The sequence below is a fragment of the Mustelus asterias genome, chromosome 9 (genome assembly GCF_964213995.1).
Source record: "Mustelus asterias chromosome 9, sMusAst1.hap1.1, whole genome shotgun sequence".
NCBI classification, from domain to species: domain Eukaryota; kingdom Metazoa; phylum Chordata; class Chondrichthyes; order Carcharhiniformes; family Triakidae; genus Mustelus; species Mustelus asterias.
Genome location: NC_135809.1, coordinates 80,803,321 through 80,828,311, shown reverse-complemented (window position 1 = coordinate 80,828,311; position 24,991 = coordinate 80,803,321). Strand labels below are relative to the sequence as shown.

General features: G+C 44.6%; 1 protein-coding gene across 2 annotated transcripts in view; it reads right to left on the bottom strand.

Moving 5' to 3' along the window:
• dgkza (diacylglycerol kinase, zeta a) overlaps window positions 1–24,991 on the bottom strand; it is a 515,809-nt gene that overhangs the window by 151,633 nt on the left and 339,185 nt on the right. For both annotated transcript variants that reach the window (XM_078220418.1, XM_078220419.1), the window contains 2 exons: window positions 11,615–11,655; window positions 3,951–4,126 (listed from right to left, as the gene is read on the bottom strand). In XM_078220418.1, the coding sequence (XP_078076544.1) occupies window positions 3,951–4,126; window positions 11,615–11,655 (217 nt within the window). The remainder of the gene's footprint in view (window positions 1–3,950; window positions 4,127–11,614; window positions 11,656–24,991) is intronic.

Below are 24,991 nucleotides of genomic sequence, written 5' to 3'. Positions count from 1 at the left end.
TGTATTAGCAATTTTGAAAAACCTGAGGGTCGATAAGTCCCCCGGGCCAGATGGGATATACCCTAGGATTCTTTGGGAGGCAAGGGATGAGTGAGTCTTTGGCTTTGATCTTTGGGTCCTCACTGTCCACGGGGATAGTGCCAGAGGATTGGAGAGTGGCGAATGTTGTTCCTCTGTTCAAGAAAGGAAATAGGAATGAGCCTGGTAATTATAGGCCGGTTAGTCTTACTTCGATGGTCGGTAACTTAATGGAAAAGGTCCTGAGGGATAGGATTTATGACCATTGAGAAAGATGCAGCTTAATCCGGGATAGTCAACATAGATTTGTGAAGGGTAAGTCTTGCCTCACAAATTTGATTGAATTCTTTGAGGAGGTAACTAAGTGTGTAGATAAAAATAGAGTTGATGTCGTATACATGGATTTTAGTAAGGCATTTGATAAGTCCCCCATGGTCGGCTCATGAAGAAAGTAAGGAGGTGTGGGATAGAGGGAAATTTGGCCGATTGGATAAGTAACTGGCTATCTCATCGAAGACAGAGGGTGGTGGTGGATGGAAATTTTTCAGACTGGAGACCAGTTACCAGCGGTGTACCACAGGGATCAGTGCTGGGTCCTCTGCTATTTGTGATTTTTATCAATGATTTGGAGGAGGGGGCTGAAGGGTGGATCAGTAAATTTGCTGATGACACCAAGATTGGTGGAGTAGTGGATGAGGTGGAGGGCTGTTGTAGGCTACCAAGAGACATTGATAAGATGCAGAGCTGGGCCGAAAAATGGCAGATGGAGTTTAACCCTGATAAGTGCCAGGTGATTCATTTTGGTAGGACAAATTTGAATGTGGATTACAGGGTCAACAGCAGGGTTCTGAGGTACGTGGAGGAACTGAGAGATCTTGGGGTTCATATCCACAGATCTCTGAAGGTTGCCACTCAAGTGGATAGAGCTGTGAAGAAGGCCTATAGTGTGTTAGCATTTATTAACAGGGGGTTTGAGTTTAAGAGCCGTGGGGTTATGCAGCAACTGTACAGGACCTTGGTGAGACCACACTTGGAATATTGTGTGCAGTTCTGGTCACCTCATTATAAGAAGGATGTGGAAGCTTTGGAGAGAGTGCAGAGGAGATTTACCGGGATACTGCCTGGTTTGGAGGGTAGGTCTTATGAGGAAAGGTTGAGGGAGCTAGGATTTTTCTCTTTAGAGCGGAGGAGGATGAGAGGCGACTTAATAGAGGTTTAATAGATGATGAGGGTGATAGATAGAGTGGACCTTCAGAGACTATTTCCTCGGGTGGATGTAGCTGTTACTAGGGGGCATAACTATAAGGTTCATGGAGGGAGATATAGTAGGGATGTTCTTTACAAAGAGAGTGGTTGGGGGATGGAATGGACTGCCTGCTGTGATAGTGGAGTCTGACACTTTAGGAACTTTCAAGCGGTTATTGGATAGGCACATGGAGCACACTAGAATGATAGGGAGTGGGATAGCTTGATCTTGGTTTCGGACAAAGCTCGTCACAACATCGAGGGCCGAAGGGCCTGTACTGTGCTGTACTGTTCTATGTTCCATCCCTGCATGACCCTCGTTGCATGGCCCCCCCATCATAACCCCCAAATCCACTCAGGCGTCAGCCCCTTGGCACTGCCCATGGCACAGTTTGATGGAGGGTTGGGGAAGTGGGGGGGCTCTGTGTGTGCGTTGTTTTTCAATTAGTGTGTAGTTACACATATTTGTACCTTTTAAACACTTTGTTAATAATTTCCACATCTTTACCTGAATTAGTTTTAACAATAGATGTAACCCTTTACTTGTTAACTTAAAGAATTTGCTGACTTATTTCTTGCACTGAGCTATATACAGTCATATGTGTATTAAATTGGCAATATCACCTCCTTTTAAGTTCAAACTCTGTTAGAATCAGCTCAGGAGTGGGAAAAACAGAGGAGTCAGTTCACCCCTGTTAACCTGGTGGTAACACAAAAGAACATTCCCTGTGGGAATGGACTAAATCGCACAAATGCAGTTGTACACCAGAGCAAATACTAGTTGTCAGCAAGTTGCAGAAATACCTCCTTTGACCCTGTGAAAACCACCCAGCTAGCCATGGATGCAAGCCCAACTGACTGAGGTAGAAAGACAAAGAGGTAACCTTGCAATCGTTGCAATGCCAATCAGATCGCTAGTGACTGCAGAGCAACTTCATTCACAAATACAGAGTGTAGTACTCTCAATCACACTTGGTATCTCACACTATCATCTCTATTTGTACGGTAGTGAGTTTGAAGTCATTACTGATCAGGGACCACTAGCAGGCTTGTTCCACAAGCCACACAGCAAACCCACCCAATTAGAGCACTAGATATACAAACTACAAGAGAATGAATTCCTTGTTGTGTAACGGACAGGCAAGCCCAACCCGGCAGACTATCTTCCACAATAGCCATTGCCAACAGTCAGTCCTACTAGTCATGAAGAACAGATTGATGAATAACTCCTTCACTACATAAGCCTAAAAGCAGCAGCAAAATGGCTCAAACGAGCTGGTCTCAAAGTAATAACAAGACAAGATGAGAAGGTACAACTATGTATAACTGCTAATGGAATCATGCAACTGGAAAGCATGCTCGAGAAAGCATCTACAAGCAAAATTGCATACACACTGTAAGGTCTTCACAATGTTCAAAATGTGCTCATCTTTACAACCACATCTGATCTTGCGTGACGCAGCAACTGTATCGTCATTCCGCAGTCACAGAGGGAACAGCGCACAAAGGTCACCAGGGGATTATCAGAACCAAACAACTCCTTCGGAAAAGGTATGCTTCCCAGGAATTGATCGGATGGTAGAACAGCAAAGTGTTTGCCATGACAAGCTACAACAATGTTAAATCTGTGATCCACAAAAGATCTCTGAACTACCTCCAGGGCCCTGGATTGAAGACTTGCCCCCTGGTGAATAACTCCAGCTAGATACGTCCTCACACAGCCTACGTATACATGTCTTCCAGAGGTACCCCAAGGAGTGAATGACCAACACATACACAAATGAAAACAGAAGGATCGAATGAAGATAAATGCAAAAAGAAACATGAAATTTAGAGCTACACAGCTAAACCAGGAGTTAAGGTACTTTTGAAATGTGATTGTCATGTTAGAAAGCAAACAACCCCTTGTGGTGCCCGGCCATTTGCTGTGACCAACACCAAAGCATCAATGGTTACTGCTAAGCACAGTTCATAAATCATCACACAAAACATGTCACTCTTCAGAGCATTGAAAACAGCTTTCAAGAGCTTGAATCCAATTTAGATATCAGCAATGAAGATAAAGAACTGGAGTTAATTGAGAACACACCTGATGTCAGACAATATTCTACTCATGAAAGACGTCACCATACTTAACAGATTGCATTATGAAGTGAACTATTTTCATTGGTGAACAGATCTTTCCTCTCATTGTATATGAATGAATGCATTGTTAACTTAATAGAACAATTAAAAGATGTAATTGTGTTACTGGTGAAGTTTTAAACATTCATGTTATGTGTAAGTTTATCGTTTACACTTTTGGAAACAAACCATTGAAACATTCGATATCTTATTTACTAACAAAAAGGGATGTAGTGTTTCGAAAATTGTATTGTGCAATTTGTTCACTCAAGAACACCATGTCCTGTACCAGCAGCAAGGGTCTAGAAGGAGAATAAAGGGATTTATGTTTTTACAGTAGCTGGAATTCGGATTCTGAATGCTTCCTATTGAGTCCTATTGTTCCACAATGTAATCACCCTATCTTTCTCCCCAATACAAACATTGGCCTTGTTCAGATGTATGCAGTATACAATGTTCTTAGATGCAGACACAACATTCCTGGGGGAAAGGAAACTAATTAACGGTATCTACAAGGAATTAGAGTCTTGTACATTTAGCAGGGAACTGTTCAATTCTCTTACCTTGGAACAGGAGATAATGGTGGTGAAGAGGAGCAGGATGGGAAGGTAAAGGAGCCAGATGAGCCGACCAAATCAGGCATTCCTGGAGATGTCCCCACGGTCTCCGTGATCACAAGTTCTGGGTCCAGGATAAAGAGTTCATCTTGGGAAATGTCAGTCACATAATGCAAGTGCTCCTGAAAGGAAACACAGAGGAAATAATCACAGCTCTGCCTAAAAGGGAAAGGAAAGAAACAGGTACAATCATATAGTGCCTTTCACAGCCTTGGGACATCCCAAAGTGCTTAATAGTCAATTAAGGACTTTTGAAGTGCAGTGATTGTTGTAATCTGGGGAAATGAAGCATCTGATTTGTTCTCGCTAACAGCAATGAAGTACGTGATCTAATAATCTGCTTCTTTCTTTAAAAATTGAAAACTGCCCTTTTCTTTGGATAGTGTTACGACACACCTTTTGTGTGCTTTCGAGAGAGTCCTGCCTCTTCCAGAAGTCACACTGTAGCACTCCCTCGGTACTGCACTGAAGTGGCAGCCTAGATTTTTGTGCTGAAGTCTCAGGAGTGAAAGTTAAGCCCACATCCTTCTGGCTGAGAATTGAGAATGCTACCCACTGAACTACATCTGACAGCTAAACCAGATAAATTCTGTTCTGCTTTAAGAGTCTTTGCAACTGCTAATAATCCATTCCATTCACAGAATCGTAGAAAGACAGAGAACTATTCTAGTCAATCCCTTCCTCACCCTTTCCAGGACCTTGACATTTCTTCTGAAGTGGAATTCCCAGAATTGAACACAACACTCCAGTTAAGGCCTAACCATTACTTTATGAAGATTTAGCATAACCTCCTTGCTATTCCTATTTCCTTCGCTATTAATAAAGTCAATGATCTATGATTTTTAAAACAGATTCATCTCAATCGACCTTTATTTTTAATTACATCATTGTTCTATCTTCCAGGAACTGGTATCAATAACCCCTTCGGTGTCCAGACTGCTGGCTCCTAGCATGATACAGTATACTTTGTACCATAGCTGCAGTGGTACTTTGCTGGTTTCAAGTCTAAAGTTTATTTATTAGTGTCACAAGTAGGTTTATATTAACACTACAATGAAGTTATTGTGAAAATCGCCAAGTTGCCACACTCCGGTGTCTGTTCGGGTACACTGAGGAAGAATTTAGCACGGCCAATGCACCTAACCTGCACGTCTTTCGGACTGTGGGAGGAAATGGAGCACCCGGAGGAAACCCATGCAAGCACAGGGAGAACGTGCAAACTCCACACAGACAGTCACCCAAGCCGGGAATTGAACCTGGGTCCCTGGCGCTGTGAGGCAGCAGTGCTAACCACTGTGCCACCGTGGGTTGGTCCTTCTAGCTTTCCCTGTTTTCTCTTTAAGTCTCCCAAAACTTTGCAGTGCTTCACAATCCTCAGCCCAATTAAGATGGCAAGTTGCTGACTTGCTGTCAGGGTTCAGATAACGTTGGTTGAGGGCGTTAATGCCAGTAGATCAATTTTCAAAATTGCTCCCCCCTCCCCTATTTCCTGTGACTCAGGCACCCTGGCTCACTCTATTAACCCATAACACAACTGGGGACAGGTGCACTATACGGAAATAGGGAAAGATGGAGTTTGAACCCATAGATTTAATTTTTTTATTCATTTGTGGGACATGGGTGTCGCTGGCTGGCCAGCATTTATTGCCCATTCCTACTTGCCCTCCAAGGGGCCACATTACTGTGGCTCTGGAGTCACATGTAGTGAGGATGGCAGGTTTCCTTCCCTAAAGGACATTAGTGAACCTGATGGGTTTTTCTGACAATCGACAATGGTTTCATGGTCATCATTAGATTCTTAATTCCGGATATGTTTTATTGAATTCAAATTCCACCAACTGCCGTGGCGGGATTCGAATCCGGGTTCCCAGAACATTAGCAGAGTTTCTGGATTAATAGCCTAACGATAATACCACTAGGCCATCGCCTCCCCATAAACTGGAACTCTACTGTGCAGGAGAGTCCTGTGCCTGATGACTAGGCTACCAAACATATTGCTATACACACATGTATTACTATGAGACGTCATTTTGCCTCAGCCAGTCGTTATGGAGTCATTCACTGGGAGACACCCGAACGAGCTCTAACATTTATTTTGGTGGCAGCCCAATCGAAAAGGTTTAATGCACAGCAATTGTGCACTGTAGTCATGGCAGTAAAATGGAATTCCCTAATGTTAACTGTATCAATTGATTGAGGTTAAGTATAAACGGTGGAAGGCACTGATTGGATGGTTACTTGAGCACATAGGAGAGACACTAACTGACACGGGGAGTCATGTTAGGAGGCAATGTTCCACTCAGAGTGAAGAAAACAATTCCTAAGATTGGTTCTGGTTTCCTCCTTTACCAACAGGCTTTCAGTGTTAAAGCACCTCAACATCCCTACCCCTTTGTCCTCCATTAAGATGCTCCTTCGAACCTAACTCTTCAAACAAGCTTTTGGACACCTGCCTTAAAATCTCCTTCTTTGGCTCAGTGTTTGGCCTGAATCATATTCCTGTGAAGCACCTTGTGAAATATTAAACATTTTTTAAAACTTCGATCGAGGTATTCAAAAGGGAATTGGATTGCTATTTGAAAGAAAATAATGTGCAAGGTTACAGGGGGGTGGGGGGGAATGCGATTTAAGGCAGGACAGTGGGACTAGGTAGAAAGCTCTTTCAGAAAGGTAGTGCAGACCTGATGGGTTGAATGGCCTCCTTCCACACTTGTGATTATAGAATGTTATAATAGGTGTTATAGAAATTTAAGATTGTTTGCACCAGGGGGATTAGAGGAGTGAAAAAAGCTTCCGTTAATGTAACGTCTTATCATATTGTTAACATGCGCCTCAACTCTTCTGATCCAGTGAAATACTTTCAGTGGTGAATCAGTAAGAATTGATACACTGGGGTGAATGTAGTAACATGCCCCTTTAAGGAAGGGTGGGGATGTTTCCCAAGGGCCACCTGATTGGTGAGGACCCTATGGATCGTCCTGGCGAGAAGCTGAACCAATCGTAGGAGGGTGTGGACCAGGGTTGAGGAGGGACTGGCAGTTGGAGCTAGGGAATCAAGTACAGCAGTCACACTGTAATTTAGTCCAAATTTCTTGTAGATATATTATTCTTTATTTGGCAATAAAACCTTTATTGGTTCAAGCCTCATTGAGTCACCCTTGATCTAATGCAGTGAATTCTGCTCGTGGGGTTAGATATGGGGTTGGAGTTGCAGTTTCTGGACCACAGAACCCAGGAAGAGGAGAAATGACAGTGGGTCTCCAGACTGCTGTTCCTGTCTGTCTCCAAGACTCTCATATTCCATTGACCTTGGTATTGCTGACCGAACCCTCTACTGGGGATTGGCTCAATAAATAAGACTAACTGCTGTTGTCTCTATCTGAAGATGCAGTCTTCAGAGAGAGCACTGCCCTTGAGAGATATATAAACATTAAAGGAGCAGAGGCAGCCATATTCTTTGGTGTGGTAAAGGGGAGCAAGCCAATTTTTAGTGCTTGTGGCATTGCACAGATTTCATAGAATGGTGCAGTACAGAAAATGTCACTTCGGCTAGCGGGCCAGCACTTTTGAAAGACCAATCCAATTATCCCTGTTGTTTGGCAAATTTTGTCAATTCCCTCTTCAAAGGTATTGTTAAAGGGCAGCATGGTGGCACAGTGGTTAGCACTGCTGCCTCACAATTCCAGGAACCCGGGTTCAATACCAGCGTTGGTGACTATAAGTGTGGAATTTGCACATTCCTCCTGTGTCTGCATGGGTTTACTCCCATACTCCATAGATGTGCAGGTTAGGTTGATTGGCCATGCTAAAGTGCCCCTTAGTGTCCCAAGATGTGTAGGTTAGGGGGATTAGAGGGGTAAATATGTAGGGTTACGGGGATAGAGCGGAGGGTGTGGGCCTCATCATGTCTGTGTGGGTCTCCTCCAGGTGCTCCAGTTTCCTCGTACACTCCAAAGATGTGCGGGTTAGGTTTATTGATCATGCCAAATTGCCCTTAGTGTCAGAGGGATTATCAGGGTAAATAGGTGAGGTTATGGGGATAGGGCCTGGGTGGGATTGTTGTTGAGGGCGGCATGGTGGTGTAGTGGTTAGCACTGCCTTACAGGGACACAGGTTCAATTCCCAGCTTGGGTCACTGTCTGCGTGGAGTTTGCGTGTTCTCCCCATGTCTGCGTGGGTTTCCTCCCACAGCCCGAAAGACATGTTGGTTAGGTGCATTGGCCATGCTAAAGTCTCCCTCAGTGTACCCGAACAGGCGCCGGAGTGTGGCCACTAGGGGATTTTCACAGTAACTTCATTGCACTGTTAATGTAAACCTACTTGAGACACTAATAAATAAACTTTCAACTTGTTGGTGCAGGCTTAATGGGGCTAATGGCCTCCTTCTGCACTGTAGGATTCTATGATGATTCTATGATTCTCAGGTAGCGCACCTCCAGCCATTGGAAGAGGGCACCGTCAGGACGGTATGAGTGGGACAGAAACATGTGGTGGTGTTTCTCTACTGTTCTGGCTGCTGCTGTGAAAACAAAAAACTACTTCTCATAAAACGAATTGGGGTGACTAACAACACCGGGACCCTGCAGAGGGTCCCTCTTGAAGCAACACTGCTGGAGGGAGACACAAATTTGGAATGTTAAGCTCTGCAATCGAAATGCCAGCTGGCCTGAGCCACCCTGAAGGAAAGTGCGCTATCTGAATGCTTATTTGCCCACACTCTGCTCTACCCATTTTGCCAATCCTGCTGTGTCACAAAAACACTTGAGGATAAGCACAAAAGCAACAATCAGCTCTCCGTACAATTACATTGCAATTATTTGTACAAAAGAAGCATCGCCGTTTAAACATCAACGCTTCAGCCTGTTTCAAGTACTTTGTAAGCTGACAACTACTTGCAGATAGACTGGAAAGCATTACTTTTGGGTGCACAAACACACCTTAAACACAACTGGCCCTTTTAGGGATTCTGGAGTCAAAACACCTACAAGGTAAGAGAATCTATATTAATCAGTGCCCCACATTACTTTCATTACAGATCAAGAGAATCCTACAGCATGTTAAACTGGTATCAGAAACATGGTCAGCCAGGAAGTGCTGCGCTTGACAGTGACTTGCATTATTTTTATTCATTCGTGGGACATGGGAGTCGCTGGCTGGCCGGCATTTATTGCCCATCCCTAGTTGGCCAAGGGCAGTTGAGAGTCAACCACATTGCTGTGGATCTGGAATCACATGTCGGCCAGACCGGGTGAGGATGGCAGATTTCCTTCCCTAAAGGACATTAGTGAACCGGATAGGATTTTCTGACAATCAACAATGGTTTCATGGTCATCAGTAGATTCTTAATTCCAGATATTTTTTAAAATTCAAATTCCACCATCTGCCATGGCAGGATTCGAACCCAAGTCCCCAGAACATTAGCTGAGTTTCTGGATTAATAGTCTAGTGATAATAGCACTAGGTCATCGCCTCCCCTGGTTTGCGCTCCAAGATGCCAGTGCTTGAGCTGTGCTAAGTGATCAATGTCTAAGATTTGGTCAGTCAGGAGTCAGTCGACACTCTCCAGGATTGCCCTGGGGTCTCCAGCAATTAAAGATTAATCTCCTGATACTACTCTGAGCAACCACTGGGAGAGGGAAAGAGAAGGATGTCTGACTGGATGAGGTATTTATTGTGTGAGAAGGCCTCCAGGAACATGTCTAACCAAGGCTGGCAACCCGAGGCGGAGATCATCAGGGAGGGTGAGAAGCGGGACGTTCTTGCCACATGCTCATCCGGGCTAAATATATGGTGATGTCACAGCATTAGACAGAAAGACACACACCAAATACTCCCAACTCAGGAATAAGCAGTGGTCAGAGATAGAGTAACAAACACAACGTTATGGACTAAATAGCAATCCATGGTCAACTATAACCTTAGATATGTTACATTGTAACGCTTCCCCCATACAACATCAGCAGGAAATCCCCTTAGGTTATGTGTAAACACGGAGTAAAGCTTGTTGCTCTCTGACCAAGAAACATACTTTCAAGACAATCGGAGAACAGCAGCAACTTGAATTTGGAGCTCTCTAGGAATTTACAGGAATAGGGTGGGCAGGGTTCACAGAATCATGGAACCCCATGATTCGGCCCATTGAGTCTACACTGACCACAATCCCACCCAGACCCTATTCCCGCAACCCTACACACTTGCCCTGCTAATCCCCCTGACACTAGGGTCAATTTAGCATGGCCAATCCATCTAACCCACACAACTTTGGAGTGTGGGGGGAAAACGGAGCACCCGGAGGAAACCCATGCAGACACAGAGAATGTGCAAATTCCACACAGATAGTGACCCGAGGCCGGAATTGAACCCGGGTCCCTGGCGCTGTGAGGCAGCAGTGCTAACCAGTGTGCCTGGAGGGTTTTTAAAACATGGAGAGAATTTTAAGTCTGAGGTGTCGAATCGCCAGCCATATTTAAATCAGCAAGATTGACGATGGGCTGATGGGTGAGTGGAATTTTACATGGAACTGTGGCTGGCGGTGGGGAGGCGGCAGCAGAATTTCCAATGAACTGAAATTGATGGGGGGTGTGGGCGGCCAGGCAGAACAGCACTGACCTTTCAGAGTGGCAGAGACACAGATAAGAGTTTCAGCAGTAGGGCAGCCGCAGGTGGTTACAGAGGTGGAAATTGGCGGCCTTCGTTACATAGAAAATAAGAGATTGGAAATTCAATTCAAGTTGAGCAGAATTGCTCAGGTTGTGAACGGTTTAGCTCGACTCAAAAGCGCAGAGAGCATTCCTATTTAATTAGCACGACATTTCTATTATACACATCGATCTCGGTGTGCCTTTGCAAGAGACTGCAAACCTAAATGACAAGTCACTGCCAAAGTATGCTATGAGCACTCTACTAGAAACCATTAGCCTCTTCTCAGTAGCAGCATTTATGCCTGTGAGGTAGTAGGTTGTAGGCCCCTCTTCAGGAACTAAATACAGTATTGAGTGGTGAGATGTTAAATTGAGACCCACTATGTCCTCTTAAAATGGGTGCAAAAGTTATCATAGCACTATTCAAAGTGAAGGTGAGTTCCTACCAATATTTAATTATTAATATCGCTAAAACAGATGACCTTGCCATTGCTGTTTCTGGGATCTTGTTGTATGAAGGTTGGCTGCTGAATTTCCGAGACCACACAATAGTGACTAACTTCAAAACATACTTAATTGTTTGTGAAGCTTCTTGGGTCATGATGAGGTTCTATTTTTTTCCCCTTGTGGATTGAGACTGCCCTGACCTCATTTCGTTTCAAAACCCAAAGTGTAGATTCAAACCCAGGAGCATTTTGCTGAAAAGGCAGCATGCAAAACCGGTGCCGTGTTTCTTACCTTGTATTTCACCCCAGATAGACCGATACTATTAGCCTAAAATTGGCAAACATAGAAATGTACTGGGGACCGGTACCCTACTGAGACAATGTCATTCCACATAATCCGCCCCCCTCCCTGTGTTCAGTTCAGCAGGGGGCAGGTGAGAAAAGTGCTTAGGTAGTCGCATTCGGGGAAGCTGTTCAATCAAAAAACTCCAGCATGTTATCATCACTTGCAGTCTATTCTTACCTGCGCTCGATCTATTCTGTAAAACCGGTCGGCAGTCGTGGCTGAAAAGAAAACAAGGAGAAATTAAAATGAAGGATGAGGCTCCAAACAGGCTGCTTCTTCCTACGGTGTTGCAAAAGAGAGAGAGCCGCACACCGCTCTTTTGCAGAAGAATATCTTTCCTGATCAAATATTCTGTGCACGGCACCATTGGTCAGACCCTGTCGGAAAATCAGAAGGTTGCTGAATCACAGTGGCTGACATTTTGCTTTGATTCAATCATTATGACAGAGCGACTGGATTATTGGGAGGGACCAGTGAAGGGAACATGCTAATGGAGTGCCCACATTCCAAGTGGGTGACAATGATATATACAGGGAACTACAGATCCAATTTGCCTCACTGCAATTCTGGCTAAATAGGCGCCACTGTGGCACAGTGGTTAGCACTGCTGCTTCACAGTGCCAGGGACCCAGGTTCAATTCTAGCCTCGGGTCACTGTCTCCCTGTGTCTGCTGGGGTTTCATAGAATCCCTACAGTACAGGAGGAGGCCATTCGGGCCATCAAGCCTGCACCGACAACAATCCCATCCTATTCCCATAACCCCACATATTTACCCTGCTAATCCCCCGAAACTAGGGTCAATTTAGCATGGCCAATCAACCTAACCCGCACATCTTTGGATGTTTCTGCAGGCTGCTCCAGTTTCCTCCCAGTGTCCAAAACATGTGCTGGTTAGGTACACTGGCCCTGCTAAATTCTCCCTCAATGTACCCGAACAGGCGCCAGAGTGTGGCGACTAGGCGATTTTCACAGTAACTTCATTGCAGTGTTAATGTAAACCTACTTGTGACACTAATAACTAAACTTAAACAATGAGTCCATTTCTCAGGGATTTCTTCCCCCAACCCCCAGTCACAAAGTTTAAGGGATTGAATGGAGGTGTTCAGATTTATGAAGGCTTTTGATAAGAATAGGTGGGAGAGAATGGCTTCCACTGGCAGGAAGGTCGATACGAAGGACACACAGATTTGAAGATAATTAGCTGAAGAATCAGGGGAGCTCAGGACATTCTGCACTATAGTGATTCTATGAATCTATGTTTTTGACGCAGCGGGTTTGTATGCTCTAGGATACAATACCTTTAAGGGAGGTGGAAGCAGATTCAATAGTAAATTTTCTAAATGGAATTAGATGAATAATTGAAAAGGAAACATTTGCAGAGCTACTTGGCAAGAGGTTTCCTTCTATGCCGTAACCATTTTCTGTTCTATGACTAGGACAGGGACTAATTGGGTAATTCGTTAAAGGGCTGGCATAAGTATAATGGGCTGAATGGCTTCCTTCTGTGCTGCATAATTCTAGATTTACTTGTGATTGTCCACAGGACAATCACCAAAAGACAGACAGTGTCTGCCGTGAATGTCTGATGATAATGCGGGACATTGTGACATAGATCTGTCTGTACTGTTTGTCAGCTTGACTAGTTTTAGTGTTCAGTAGAAGCTTCAATAGCTACCTATCAGATCCAATGACATTTCTTGTCTGGACATGGGAATGTGGTGTTATTTTTTCCATGCTTGACATGTTGCAATTATACTTTTAAGTTTTACATTTCCCAACTTCTTTCACATCATTAAGATTCTGCTCAGTTGCACCAGCTAACCTAGTACAAGGATAAGTGGGCATCAAACGTTTGTAAGGATGTTAAGACATCATGTCTTAAGGTTTTCACTTTGTCATCCCTGGCCTTGAACAGGTCCTGCTGATTGGCTGCCTGCTTATAGACAATGGATGACTTTTCGGTTCATTAAACATAAATACAGTTTGCATTGGTATAGAATGCATGCAGCATGTGTCTATCGATCATGTAAGAAGCGGTCTATATAGGATACGAACTGTGTACGTACATACAATGCATATACAAAGTGGACAGGCATATGTTGAAGATGAATTCAGTTGTTTGATACTCTTGGCAGGAAGCTGCATTTGAACAGAGTGTGGGTTATGAAACTGATTGTTGAATGTTGCTTTCAAATATCTCAGTCTGTGCTTCTTTCAGTTTTAGCTTTTTGTTGACTTGTATTGATTTATTATTGTCACATGTATTGGGATACAGTGAAAAGTAGTGTTTCTTGTGAGCTATACAGACAGAACGTACTGTTCATACAGTACATAGGGGAGAAGGAAAGGGGAGGGTGCAAAATATAGTGTTATAGTTGCGGATAGAGTGAGGAGAAAGATCAGCTTAATATACGATAGGACCATTCAAAAGTCTGACGGCAGCAGGGAAGAAGCTGTTCTTGGAAATGCAGGATTGGTGAATTTACCTTCAATTTGGACTGAACTTTTAGTTATGCATTCTCATGTCTCCTTTCTTATCTGGTCACACTCCTGAGAAGCACCTTGGGATGTTTTCCTTAGTTAACGGCGTTATACAAATGTAAATGTTTGTTGCTCTATGAATTGTAAAGATTGTGTATATAATGTACACACGGTGCTCTGTCCCTCTGGAACATGCAGTGAAAAGCAAACCGAGTGCTGAGTGCAGCTGAAATCACATGGAACAGTACACTTCAGTTCCAGTCACTGAACTGAATCACTTTTACCTTATTGTCTATTGTTGTTCAACTTCACTTCTGCCGCCAAACCTATTATTACAGACCTCTATCTGCAAGTTACTCTGCAGGTTTTAGTCTGCACTCCAATCTGGGCACTACACTGTATGTAACTATTCAAGCCTCTACATTACCCTATAAGTAACAAATTCCAGCAATGTGCTATTCTGCCTGTAACATATTCCAGTCTGGGTGCTGAATGCACTGTATCGTTTTAGGACATTCACCTTTATGGAAGGGATACTTTTAATTAATACACATTGCGACATTGCTGCAAAATTAGAAACAGCTTACAAAGGGTTAATTCCCAGAGATCCACAAGAAATAAACCAGTTTGTTGATCTATAAATTAAATGACTAAAGTGTTTTAAGGTCCACCTTCTAAAAACAAACTAGCAGAATGTGCAAGATCAAAGTAGTCAACGTACGCCAGGAATAGTTTAAGTAACATTATAATCTCTTACTAAGACTATAATTTAATCAGATATAGGCAGTAAAGGTATACTCTAGATCAAAGGCAATGCCAGTAAGATACTCCAGACAGTATTACTCCATATATAATATGCTGTTAAGATTCCATTGATTTTCTCCATTTGTGAAAGCGAGGATAGCCAACCATCCAAAATTATACAGGAGTATCCAGGAGTTAAAGATTAATCTCCTTACCAACAACCAATTATATTTATAAAGCTTTAATGCAGCAAAATATCCCAAGGTGCTTCACAAGAATGTTAACCAAATAAATGTGGACACCGAATAATGTATGAACATACGATTCAGGAGCAGGAGTAGGCCATTTGGCCCAGATAGATTCTTGATTAATGAGGGAGTCAAACGTTATCTACCTCAGAAAAATATTCACTGGCCCTGTCTCCACCGCTGCCTAGGCAACAGAGTTCCAAAGACTCATGACCCTCAAGGGAAAAAAATCCTTCTCATCTCTGTCTTAAATGGAGGACCGTTTTGTATCAGGTGAAATTTGGACAAATGTCCGAAAGCTTGGTCGGAGGTAAGTTTTAATGAATGTCTTAAGAAAGGGAGAGACACGAGAGGTAGAGAGATTTAGGGAGGGTATTTCAGAGGTTAGGACTTTGGCGGCGGGTGCAGTGATTAAAATTGGGGATAACAAGAGTCCAGAATTGGGGAAGCACCAGAATTTGAGAGGATTGGAGATCTGGAGAAGGCTAGAGAGATAGAGAGGGTGAGGTGGCCCCTCACGGGATTTCAAAACATCTTTTACAATGGAGACATTCCCCGACCAGAAGTCTATGTTGGTAATCAAAGACAAGGGCGAGAATTGAAGAGAGCTTGATGCAAATTAGGATAATGACCTGAGAGTTTTGGATGAGCTGAGATTTACGCAGGGTGGGAAAAGGGATGCTAGTCAGGTGATCACTGGAATAGTCAAGGTTAGAGGTAACAGAGGCATGGATGAGGGTTTCAGTGGCAGATAGAGCTGAGTCCGGGCAGGGTTGGACAATGTTATGGAGGGGAAAGTAGGTGGCCTTTGTAATGCAGCAACTATGTGGTCAGAAGCTCATTTCGGAGTTATAGATCACCAAGATCGCATACGGTCCGATTCAGCCTTAAGACAGTTAACAGCGAGACAGATGAAGTCGGTGTATAGGGAAAGATATTTATGGTAGACTGTATATTAATTGTGCTTCACTCTATGAAGCACAAATAAGGAGACATTACTGAAACTGTGATGTGGTTTTGTGTGGCGGTGTATGCTTATCATGCAGGACTGAGTGAAGGTTGGCTCCAGTAATATCCTTCAGCAATTGGCTTTGTGGAATAGAAAAGCAAAGAGTGAAGACAATGGCTTCAGCCTTCGCAATAGTTTGTTCAATGAGGCTTCACTTCATCAATGCTGGAAGTCAAACAAGCAGAGTGAGGAACCAGGAACATTGACGGGATCAAGGAGAGCTGGTGGTAAGGTCAAGCTGGATGTCATCAGGGTACATGTGGAAACCTCATGCATTGTTGGATGGTGTCGCCAAGGGGTGACACGTAAATAAGGGGGGCAGCAGAAAGAACAGTGTGGAAAAGAAAAGTAAAGCCACTGCTGATGATTATTTGGCTATGATTAGAAAGACAAGATTGGAATCAGGTAAGAACAATCCCAGCCAGCCGGATAACAATAGAGAGGGGTTGGAGGAGGATGCTGAGGTCAACAATGTCAGCGGCTGCTGACAAATTGAGGAGGAGGAAGTGGAAGGATAGTTTATCTTTGTCACAGTCACATAGGATGCTACCTGTGACTTTGATAATGGCCGTTTCAGTGCAGTGGCAGAATCCTGATTGGAGGGATTCCAACACAGAATTGTGGGGACAGATGGGTATTGATTGGGGAGGTGACACTATAATCAAGTATTCTGGAGTGCAAAAAGAAGTAGAAAACAAGGCAGTAGCCAGTGAGGACAGAGGGTCATGTTTCATGGGCGGCATGGTGACCCAGTGGTTAGCACTGCTGCCTCACAGTGCCAGGGACCCGGGTTCAATTCCGGCCTCTGTGTGGAGTTTGCACGTTCTCCCTTTGTCCATGTGGGATTCCTCCTGGTGCTCCAGTTTTCTCCCATAATCCAAAGATGTGCAGGCCATGCTAAATTGTACCTCAGTGTTGGGGATTAGCAGGGTAAATACATGGGGTTACAGCCTGGGTGCGAATGCTGTCGGTGCAGACTTGATGGGCTGAATGGCCTCATTCTGCACTTTAGGGATTCTCTGAAGTAGCAGCACGATAGGAGAGAGACAAGAAAAATATGTAATTTCTCCACCAGACTAGGGGAAAACATTAGAATCATAGAATTTAGGAAGGAAATCTGCCGTTATGGTAGGCTAGTGAAAAAGGTTGGATCTCATGGGATAAAGGGGGAGGTGGCTAGATGGGTGGAGAACTGGCTTGGTCATAGAAGACAGAGGGTGGTAGTGGAAGGGTCTTTTTCCGGCTGGAGGCCTGTGACTAGTGGTGTTCCGCAGGGCTCTGTATTGGGACCTCTGCTGTTTGTGATTTATATAAATGATCTGGAAGGAGGAGTAACTGGGGTGATCAGTAAGTTTGCGGACGACACAAAACTGGCAGGACTTGCAGATAGTGAGGAACATTGTCAGAGGCTACAGAAGGATATAGATAGGCTGGAAATTTGGGCAAAGAAATGGCAGATGGAGTTCAATCCTGATAAATGCCAAGTGATGCATTTTGGTGGGAATAATGTAGGGAGGAGCTACACGATAAATGGAAGAACCATAAAGGGTGTAGAGACGCAGAGGGACCTGGGTGTGCAAGTCCACAGATCTTTGAAGGTGACGTCACAGGTGGAGAAGGTGGTGAAGAAGGCATATGGCATGCTTGCCTTTATAGGACGGGGCATAGAGTATAAGAGTTGGGGTCTGATGTTGCAGATGTATAGAACGTTGGTTCGGCCGCATTTGGAATACTGCGTACAGTTCTGGTCGCCACACTACCAGAAGGACGTGGAGGCTTTGGAGAGAGTACAGAGGAGGTTTACCAGGATGTTGCCTGGTATGGAGGGGCTTGGTTATGAGGAGAGATTGGAGAAACTGGGGTTGTTCTCCTTGGAAAGACGGAGGATGAGGGGAGACTTAATAGAGGTGTATAAAATTATGAAAGGCATAGATAGGGTGAACGGTGGGAAGCTTTTCCCCGGGTCGGTGGTGACGTTCACGAGGGGTCATAGGTTCAAGGTGAAGGGGGGGAGGTTTAACACAGATATCAGAAGGACATATTTTACACAGAGGGTCGTGGGGGCCTGGAATGTGTTGCCGGGCAAGGTGGTGGAGGCGGACACACTGGGAACGTTTAAGACTTATCTAGACAGCTATATGAACGGAGTGGGAATGGAGGGATACAAAAGAGTGGTCTAGTTTGGACCAGGGAGCGGCGCGGGCTAAATGTTCCTTGTTTCTCGTTTCAAGACTTCATTCTATGATCATCTTGCTGGTGCCAGTACAGAGCGAGACTGCGGATAGTTGGGAACCTGTCTCGGGGGCAGGGAATTCATATGGTGTTCGTGGAAGTGGAAATGACTAGGGTTGGGAAGCATTTTCCGATCAGGGCCAGTGTGATCTCCTGGACTCGTTTCGATCGCCTCAGGGGGTCGGAGAGGAATTTCCCAGATTTTTTTTCCCCATATTGGCCCTGGGGTTTTCACTCTGGGTTTTCGCCTCTCCCTGGAGATCACATGGTCTGGAATGGGGGCTGGGGGTGAGTTAATAGGTTGTGATGAACAAAGCATCGTAGCTGTGAGGGACAGCTCGGTGGATAGGATATTGGTATGTAGATAGGCTGGAAAATTGGGCGGGGATCCTGGATTCAGGATTCAATCCTGGACCGGGGAGCGGCGCGGGCTTGGAGGGCCGAAGGGCCTGTTCCTGTGCTGTATTGTTCTTTGTTCTTTGTCCTTACCCGGCCTGGCCTGCATGTGATTCCAGATCCACAGCAATGTAGTTGACTCTTAACTGCCCTCTGAATAAGGGCAACTAGGGATGTGCAATAAATGCTGGCCAACCAGCAATGCCCATATCCCATGAATGAATAAAATAATATAGTCCTTTGCTTTCCAGCCAGATCAGGCAGCAAATGATTAAATTAGTTGTGTGCCACAGACATGCAAGAGTAGCGATGAGGGTGCTACCTAGAGGAATGAATAGCTGAGAGGCTGTTACGAGTAACTTAGGAAAACCATCGTGGGGACATTAAAATAAATGTCTTTTTCTCCTCGCGTTTTGAACCCTTCATTTATTCATTAGAAAAATGTTGAAGATGGAATAAAGGTTCTTTGACTGGGTGGGACAGTTAGAGACAGAGCTTGTGTAAAGAAAGAGCCTGGAACATATCCAGAGTTGGGTATTCATTCTGCGGATCAATACTATCTTTTATCTTCCTATGAATCACCGCAATAATGATACCACAGTCAATCCTCACAGACTGTGATGAATATATAATCTCAACATTATTGGTAATCAGCACTAGCACAGACTTATCACACTGCTAATATGTTATGATTTACTGAGGACTCTGGGGAGTAAGTAAAAGATTGTAATTTAATATTCAGAATGAGATATGTCCACAAACCACTCACACTTGGCCTATTTGAGCTCATCGATTAAACTGTTAACGCTATTATTCACTCCCAGCCATCTGGAATGTCGTATGCAAAGCTGTGGCTGTTGTTGCAGAAGTTACTTTAGACGCTAATCTTATAATAGCTCCTTCTCCGGGTTTGTTTGAACCATTCAAGTCCCAGTGACACTGTAAATAAAACAGACTCACTTTTTCAGTCTATTAAACTGAGGCGTTTCATTGATGTGGGAGGGGTACAAGGGCTGCTGTCCAATACACTACTGTAAAAAGCTTCACAGGCAGAGGGTTTGTGATGAGGCTTAGCCTAAGACCACTGCTGCCATGGCAAACAACTTAAAGAAATGTGCACTTTGGAAGAATAATTAGCGGGGAACTACAATGGTGTTCTGGATAGTGCAAAGGCAAGCTCACAGTGTCCCATAGAACGCTGCTCCTTCCTGCAGCTGCAGTCATGAATTCATCATTAGGCAGGCAGTCTCAATACCCGACTCACTCTCTCAGCAGCTTCATTCCTTCACTGCTTTTCAGTGCTGCACTGACCTAAGAGACGTGGCTGAATTAAAAGTTATTTTCATACACTGTGCACCGTATTGGAGGTGCAGGCTTTGAGATGAGGCATGAAACCGAGGTCCCACCTGTGGCAGTAAATGGCCCCATGGGTCTATTCAAAGGTGAATAGGGCAGTTTTCCCCAGACCAATATTATTAAAAGCGAGTTAGTGCTCTTACTGCTGTTTGTGGGGCTTTCTGTGAACAAATTGGCTGCTGTGTTTCCCCTGCAGTACTTCAAGAGTACTTCATTGGCTAAGAGGTGATTTGGGATGTCCTGAAGACATATAACGTGCTATATAGATTGAAGTTTATTCACACGACTCCTCTGGGATTCTTTCCTTGGCCTTCATTTGTATTCGCTCAGCCTTTCCATCACTATTCAACCTTTATACCCGCTTCCCAATATCTCCACACTCGCCCTCCCATCTCATTTCTCTTCCCCCTTTGCTCTCCCCTGGCAGTCTCTCTTCCCTCTTACTCCTTTTGTGCTTTCTTTCCTTCCCCATATGTGAACTACAGGTGGAACTATTTCTCATTACTAACACAGAGCAGCGACTGCGAGTGACACAGTGCCCCTTCACACTGCATTCTGCAGTCATTACAAAACTCCTTTAATTTAGAGCTGTCAGGGTGCCTGTAACTAGTCTAACCTTGCTCCCATTTATCTGGACATGAGGAGTTAAGTTTATTGTAAGCTGCTTTGTGCAAATAAAACTGTGGTACCTTGACTGGCATCATATTAACTGGCATCATGTCAACAACTCTGATTTAATTTGATTTGATTAGTTGTCACATGCATTAACATACAATGAAAAGTATTGTTTCTTGCGCGCTACACAGACAAAGCATACCGTTCATAGAGAAGGAAACGAGAGAGTGCAGAATGTAATGTTACAGTCATAGCTAGGATGTAGAGAAAGATCAACTTAATGCAAGGTAAGTCCATTCAAAAGTCTGACAGCAGCAGGGAAGAAACTGTTCTTGAGTCGGTTGGTCCGTGACCTCAGACTTTTGTATCTTTTTCCCGAAGGGAAAAGGTGGAAGAAAGAATGTCCGGGGTGCGTGGGGTCCTTATTTATGCTGGCTGCTTTGCCGAGGCAGCAGGAAGTATAGACAGAGTCAATGGATGGGAGGCTGGTTTGCGTGATGGATTGGGTTACATTCACTACCTTTTGTAGTTCCGATCTGTTGTTCAGCAGCATGATCTATGATTCGTACATTACAAAGAGCTATCATTCACACTGGATAGTGTGGACTAATCTGTTTAAAGTTTATTTATTAGTATCACAAGTAGGCTTACATTAAACATGAGGTTACTGTGAAAATCCCCTCGTCGCCACACTCCGGCGCCTGTTTGGGTACACTGAGGGAGAATTTAGCATAGCCTGTGCACGTAACTAGCACATCTTTCGACTGTGGGAGAGAAACAGAGCACCCGGACGAAACCCACACAGACATGGGGAGAACGTGCTGACTCCGCAGCAGACAGTGACCCAAGCTGGGAATTGAACCTGGGTCCCTGGCACTGTGAGGCAGCAGTACTAACCACTGGGCCACCGTGCCACCCACTAGAGGCTACTACTGTATGACTCATGCGTCTCAGACATGCATGCTGCACACATCAGAACGTAAAGATACAATTCACCGACAACAGCTTCCGTACTGGTTCATGTGAACCGGTGGAAATGCACGATATACTCGGTATAACAGCAGTGTCATCATATATTGCAAACAGTCTTATCAGGCAGGGTCTTGCATTCTGGTGTTTCAGACTGTCCACAGTCACTCTTTCAGTAACTGGTACTGTCCTACAGATCTATCATGGATGTCACTGATTAACTTATGGATTATCCACTCTCATCTTTTGGACCAGATTACTCGACCACCGTCCGTCCAGCACTTGGTGCTGACCAGTCAGCAGTAGCACCGTCTGTTGCTGCTACTGTAAGAGGTTTGACTCCTGACATGACAAAAGTAACCCAGCACAGCAGAGGTACTGCACATGGTGCAAGCCTTAGAATCTCGGGAGAGTGCAAGTGACTGGGCCAGCAGGGCCTCACCTATGCTGGAGCTCTAAAGCTCTCCCTTATGACTGCTGACGCGAGGGGTCAACACTCCAGGAAAACACAATAAATATCGGAGGGGAGGGTGGTTGAACTTACTCGGCTCCCATCTCTTTGGTGCACCCTGACGTTGGCAGGGGATTGCAGGTGGTACATCTTCCTCTCCCTTCCAAGCCCGCCTTCCAGCCAACAATTTGGGCAGCACGGTGGCACAGTGGTTAGCACTGCTGCCTTACAGCGCCAGGGACCTGGGTTCAATTCCCGGCTTGGGTCACTGTCTGTGCAGAGTTTGCACATTATCCCTGTGTCTGCGTTGGTTTCTTCCAGGTGCTCCGGTTTCCTCCCACAATCCAAAGATGTGCGGGTTAGGTGGATTGGGCCATGCTAAATCACCCCTTAGTGTAAGGGAGACTAGCTAGGGTAAATGCATGGAGTTATGGGGATAGGGCCTGGGTGGGATTGTGGTCATTGCAGACTCGATGGGCTGAATGGCCTCCTTCTGCACTGTAGGATTTTATAAATATATCTATGAATAGTGCATGGCCTAAGATGTACAAGAGAACAGCCTGATAGAGCACATAGGATCACAACAGAAGAATGTCCGCTTGGTACCAATCAGAGATACCAAATTATGGCTGGCATCTTTCGCAATGCACCTCAGGCAGAAACTTTCAGTGAAGATAGGAGGAAATTGGGAAAAGAAAAGCAAATTGGAGATAGAATGACCCAATGTGTTAGTTTGTGACTTGGGCCCTGGAAAACTAATGGGAAGAAAGGGGATTGTAACTTGTAGGTCGGGAAGATATTATATGGACCTTTAAAGTAAAACTTCTCTCTCCCATGCTGACTTCAGTTGTCAAATACTCTTGATTGTGCAGTAATGTTCTCCTTTGGGTACAGAGGCAGGGGATGCTTTCAGAACTCGTGCCAGGCAAACATGGGAAAAATGCTGCAAAGTGGCTCTATGAACAGAAAGTGTTTTAAATTGCTTCTACATTCTCCTCAATTAAAATGAGGCTTATTTCAATTCGACATAAATTGTTAATAATGCTCTTGAGGAATTTCAGTGTGTTTTATGATTAAGGGAAGTGCCCACTGGGCATTCTTCCAGCTACATAAATCTTTGGTGAGAAAAATTAATTATAGACTGTACTCACTGCAAATCTACACAATCTCATTGTAGGATTGACAAATCCCAGCCTCAGAAAGCATTAGCATTGCTTTCAAATACACACATGGCTGCTTTAAGTTATTCCTGCTGAGCCCTTTTATCTGCCTTTGGAATCATTTGCTTCTTAACCCTTTGATAGCACCACAACCCAAGGTCTGTTTTTACTGTTGCTAGGGACGTGCGCAGATATTTGGACTCCCAGGTTGGTGTGTGTCAATGTGTGTCAAGGGTCCCTGTCACCTGCAGCTGCTGAATGCTAGTGTGCTTCAGGGAAATGCCTCTGAAGGGTCAGATTTTAACCTGCCAAGGCAAGTGGTAAGTGCACGGTGATGGCCTCAGAATCATGTCAGTAACCTTCCCGCCCTATTAACCCTGATGATCAGTCCACTATGATTCTCGCATAGGCCTACCACAACATCTAATCTAGTTTGGCAATCCAGTGCAGTACCGAGAGGATTCCACGCTGTCAGGGGTGCTGCTTTTGAGGTGAGATGTCAAACTGAGGTCCTGACATTATTCATTACTAATGGAATAGAATATAAAAGTAGAGAAGTGCTGTTGCAACTAAAAAGGACATTGGTCATCTGGAGAACTGTACACAGTTTTGGTCCCTTACTTGAGTAAGGATATAAATGCATTGGAGGCAGTTCAGAGAAGGTTCACTAGGTTGATTCTAAGGATGAAGGACTTGTCTTATGAAGAGAGATTGAGCAGTTTAGGCCAATACTCATTGCGTTTAGAAGATCTAATCGAGGTATAGCATGGTGGCTGGCACTGCTGCCTCACAGCGCCAGGGACCCGGGTTCGATTCCTTGCATGGGTCAGTGTCTGTGTGGAGTTTGCACATTCTCCCCATGTCTGTGTGGGTTTCTTCCGGGTGCTCTGGTTTCCTTCCACACTCGAAAGATGTGCCCCTTAGTGTGCCAAGATGTGCAGGAGCTTCACTTCAGGGAAAATAGCAAATATTCATACAAGTAAGCATTGATAAATATTTGTGACTGACTTGTACCAACCTCTCGTCTGTCAGCTCAGCAGAGTTGTTGAGGCGAGTAAATTCACTCCATTACTGTCGATTCTGAGCTAGCCTGGCTGCTTCAGTTACCTGAATCCCTGGCAAGTCATTGTAAACCCAGTGCTTTTTTGCCACTTCCTGCTTCATATACCTCTGTATGCAGGACATGAAAGTTATTATCACTGAAGACATGTGTTCTAGAACTTGTCTTGCTTCTAGCAAGGGTACCAATATAGTTACAACACTAGCATCTACTCAGCAATGTGGAAAGTTGCCCAGATGCGTCCTGGGCACAAAAAGCAGGACAAATCCAAACCAGCCAATTACCATCCCATCAGTCTGAAAGTGTCGGAAGGGGTCATCAACAATGCTATCAAGTAGCACGTGCTCATCAATAACCTGCTTACTGGGCTCTGCCGGAGCCACTCAGCTCCTGACCTCGTGGACAAAAGAGCTGATCTCCAGAAGTGAGGTGGGACTGACTGCCCTTGACATTAAGGCAGCATTTGACCGAGTGTGACATCACAGAGCCCTAGCAAAACCAGAGACAATGTGAATCAGAGGGAAAACCCTCCACTGATTGGAGTCATACCTGGCACAAAGGAAGGTGGTTGTGGTTGTTGGAGGTCAATCATCTCAGCTCCAGGACATCACTGCAGGAGTTCCTTAGGATAGTGTCCTAGAACCAACCATCTTCAGCTGCTTCTTCAGTAACCTTCCTTCCATCATAAGGTCAGAAGTGGGAATGTTTGCTGATGGTCACACAATCTTCAGCACCATTCGCAACTCCTCAGATACTGAAGCAGTCCATGTCAAAATGCAGCAAGACTTGGACAATATCCAGGCTTGGACTGACATGTGGCAAGTAAAATTCA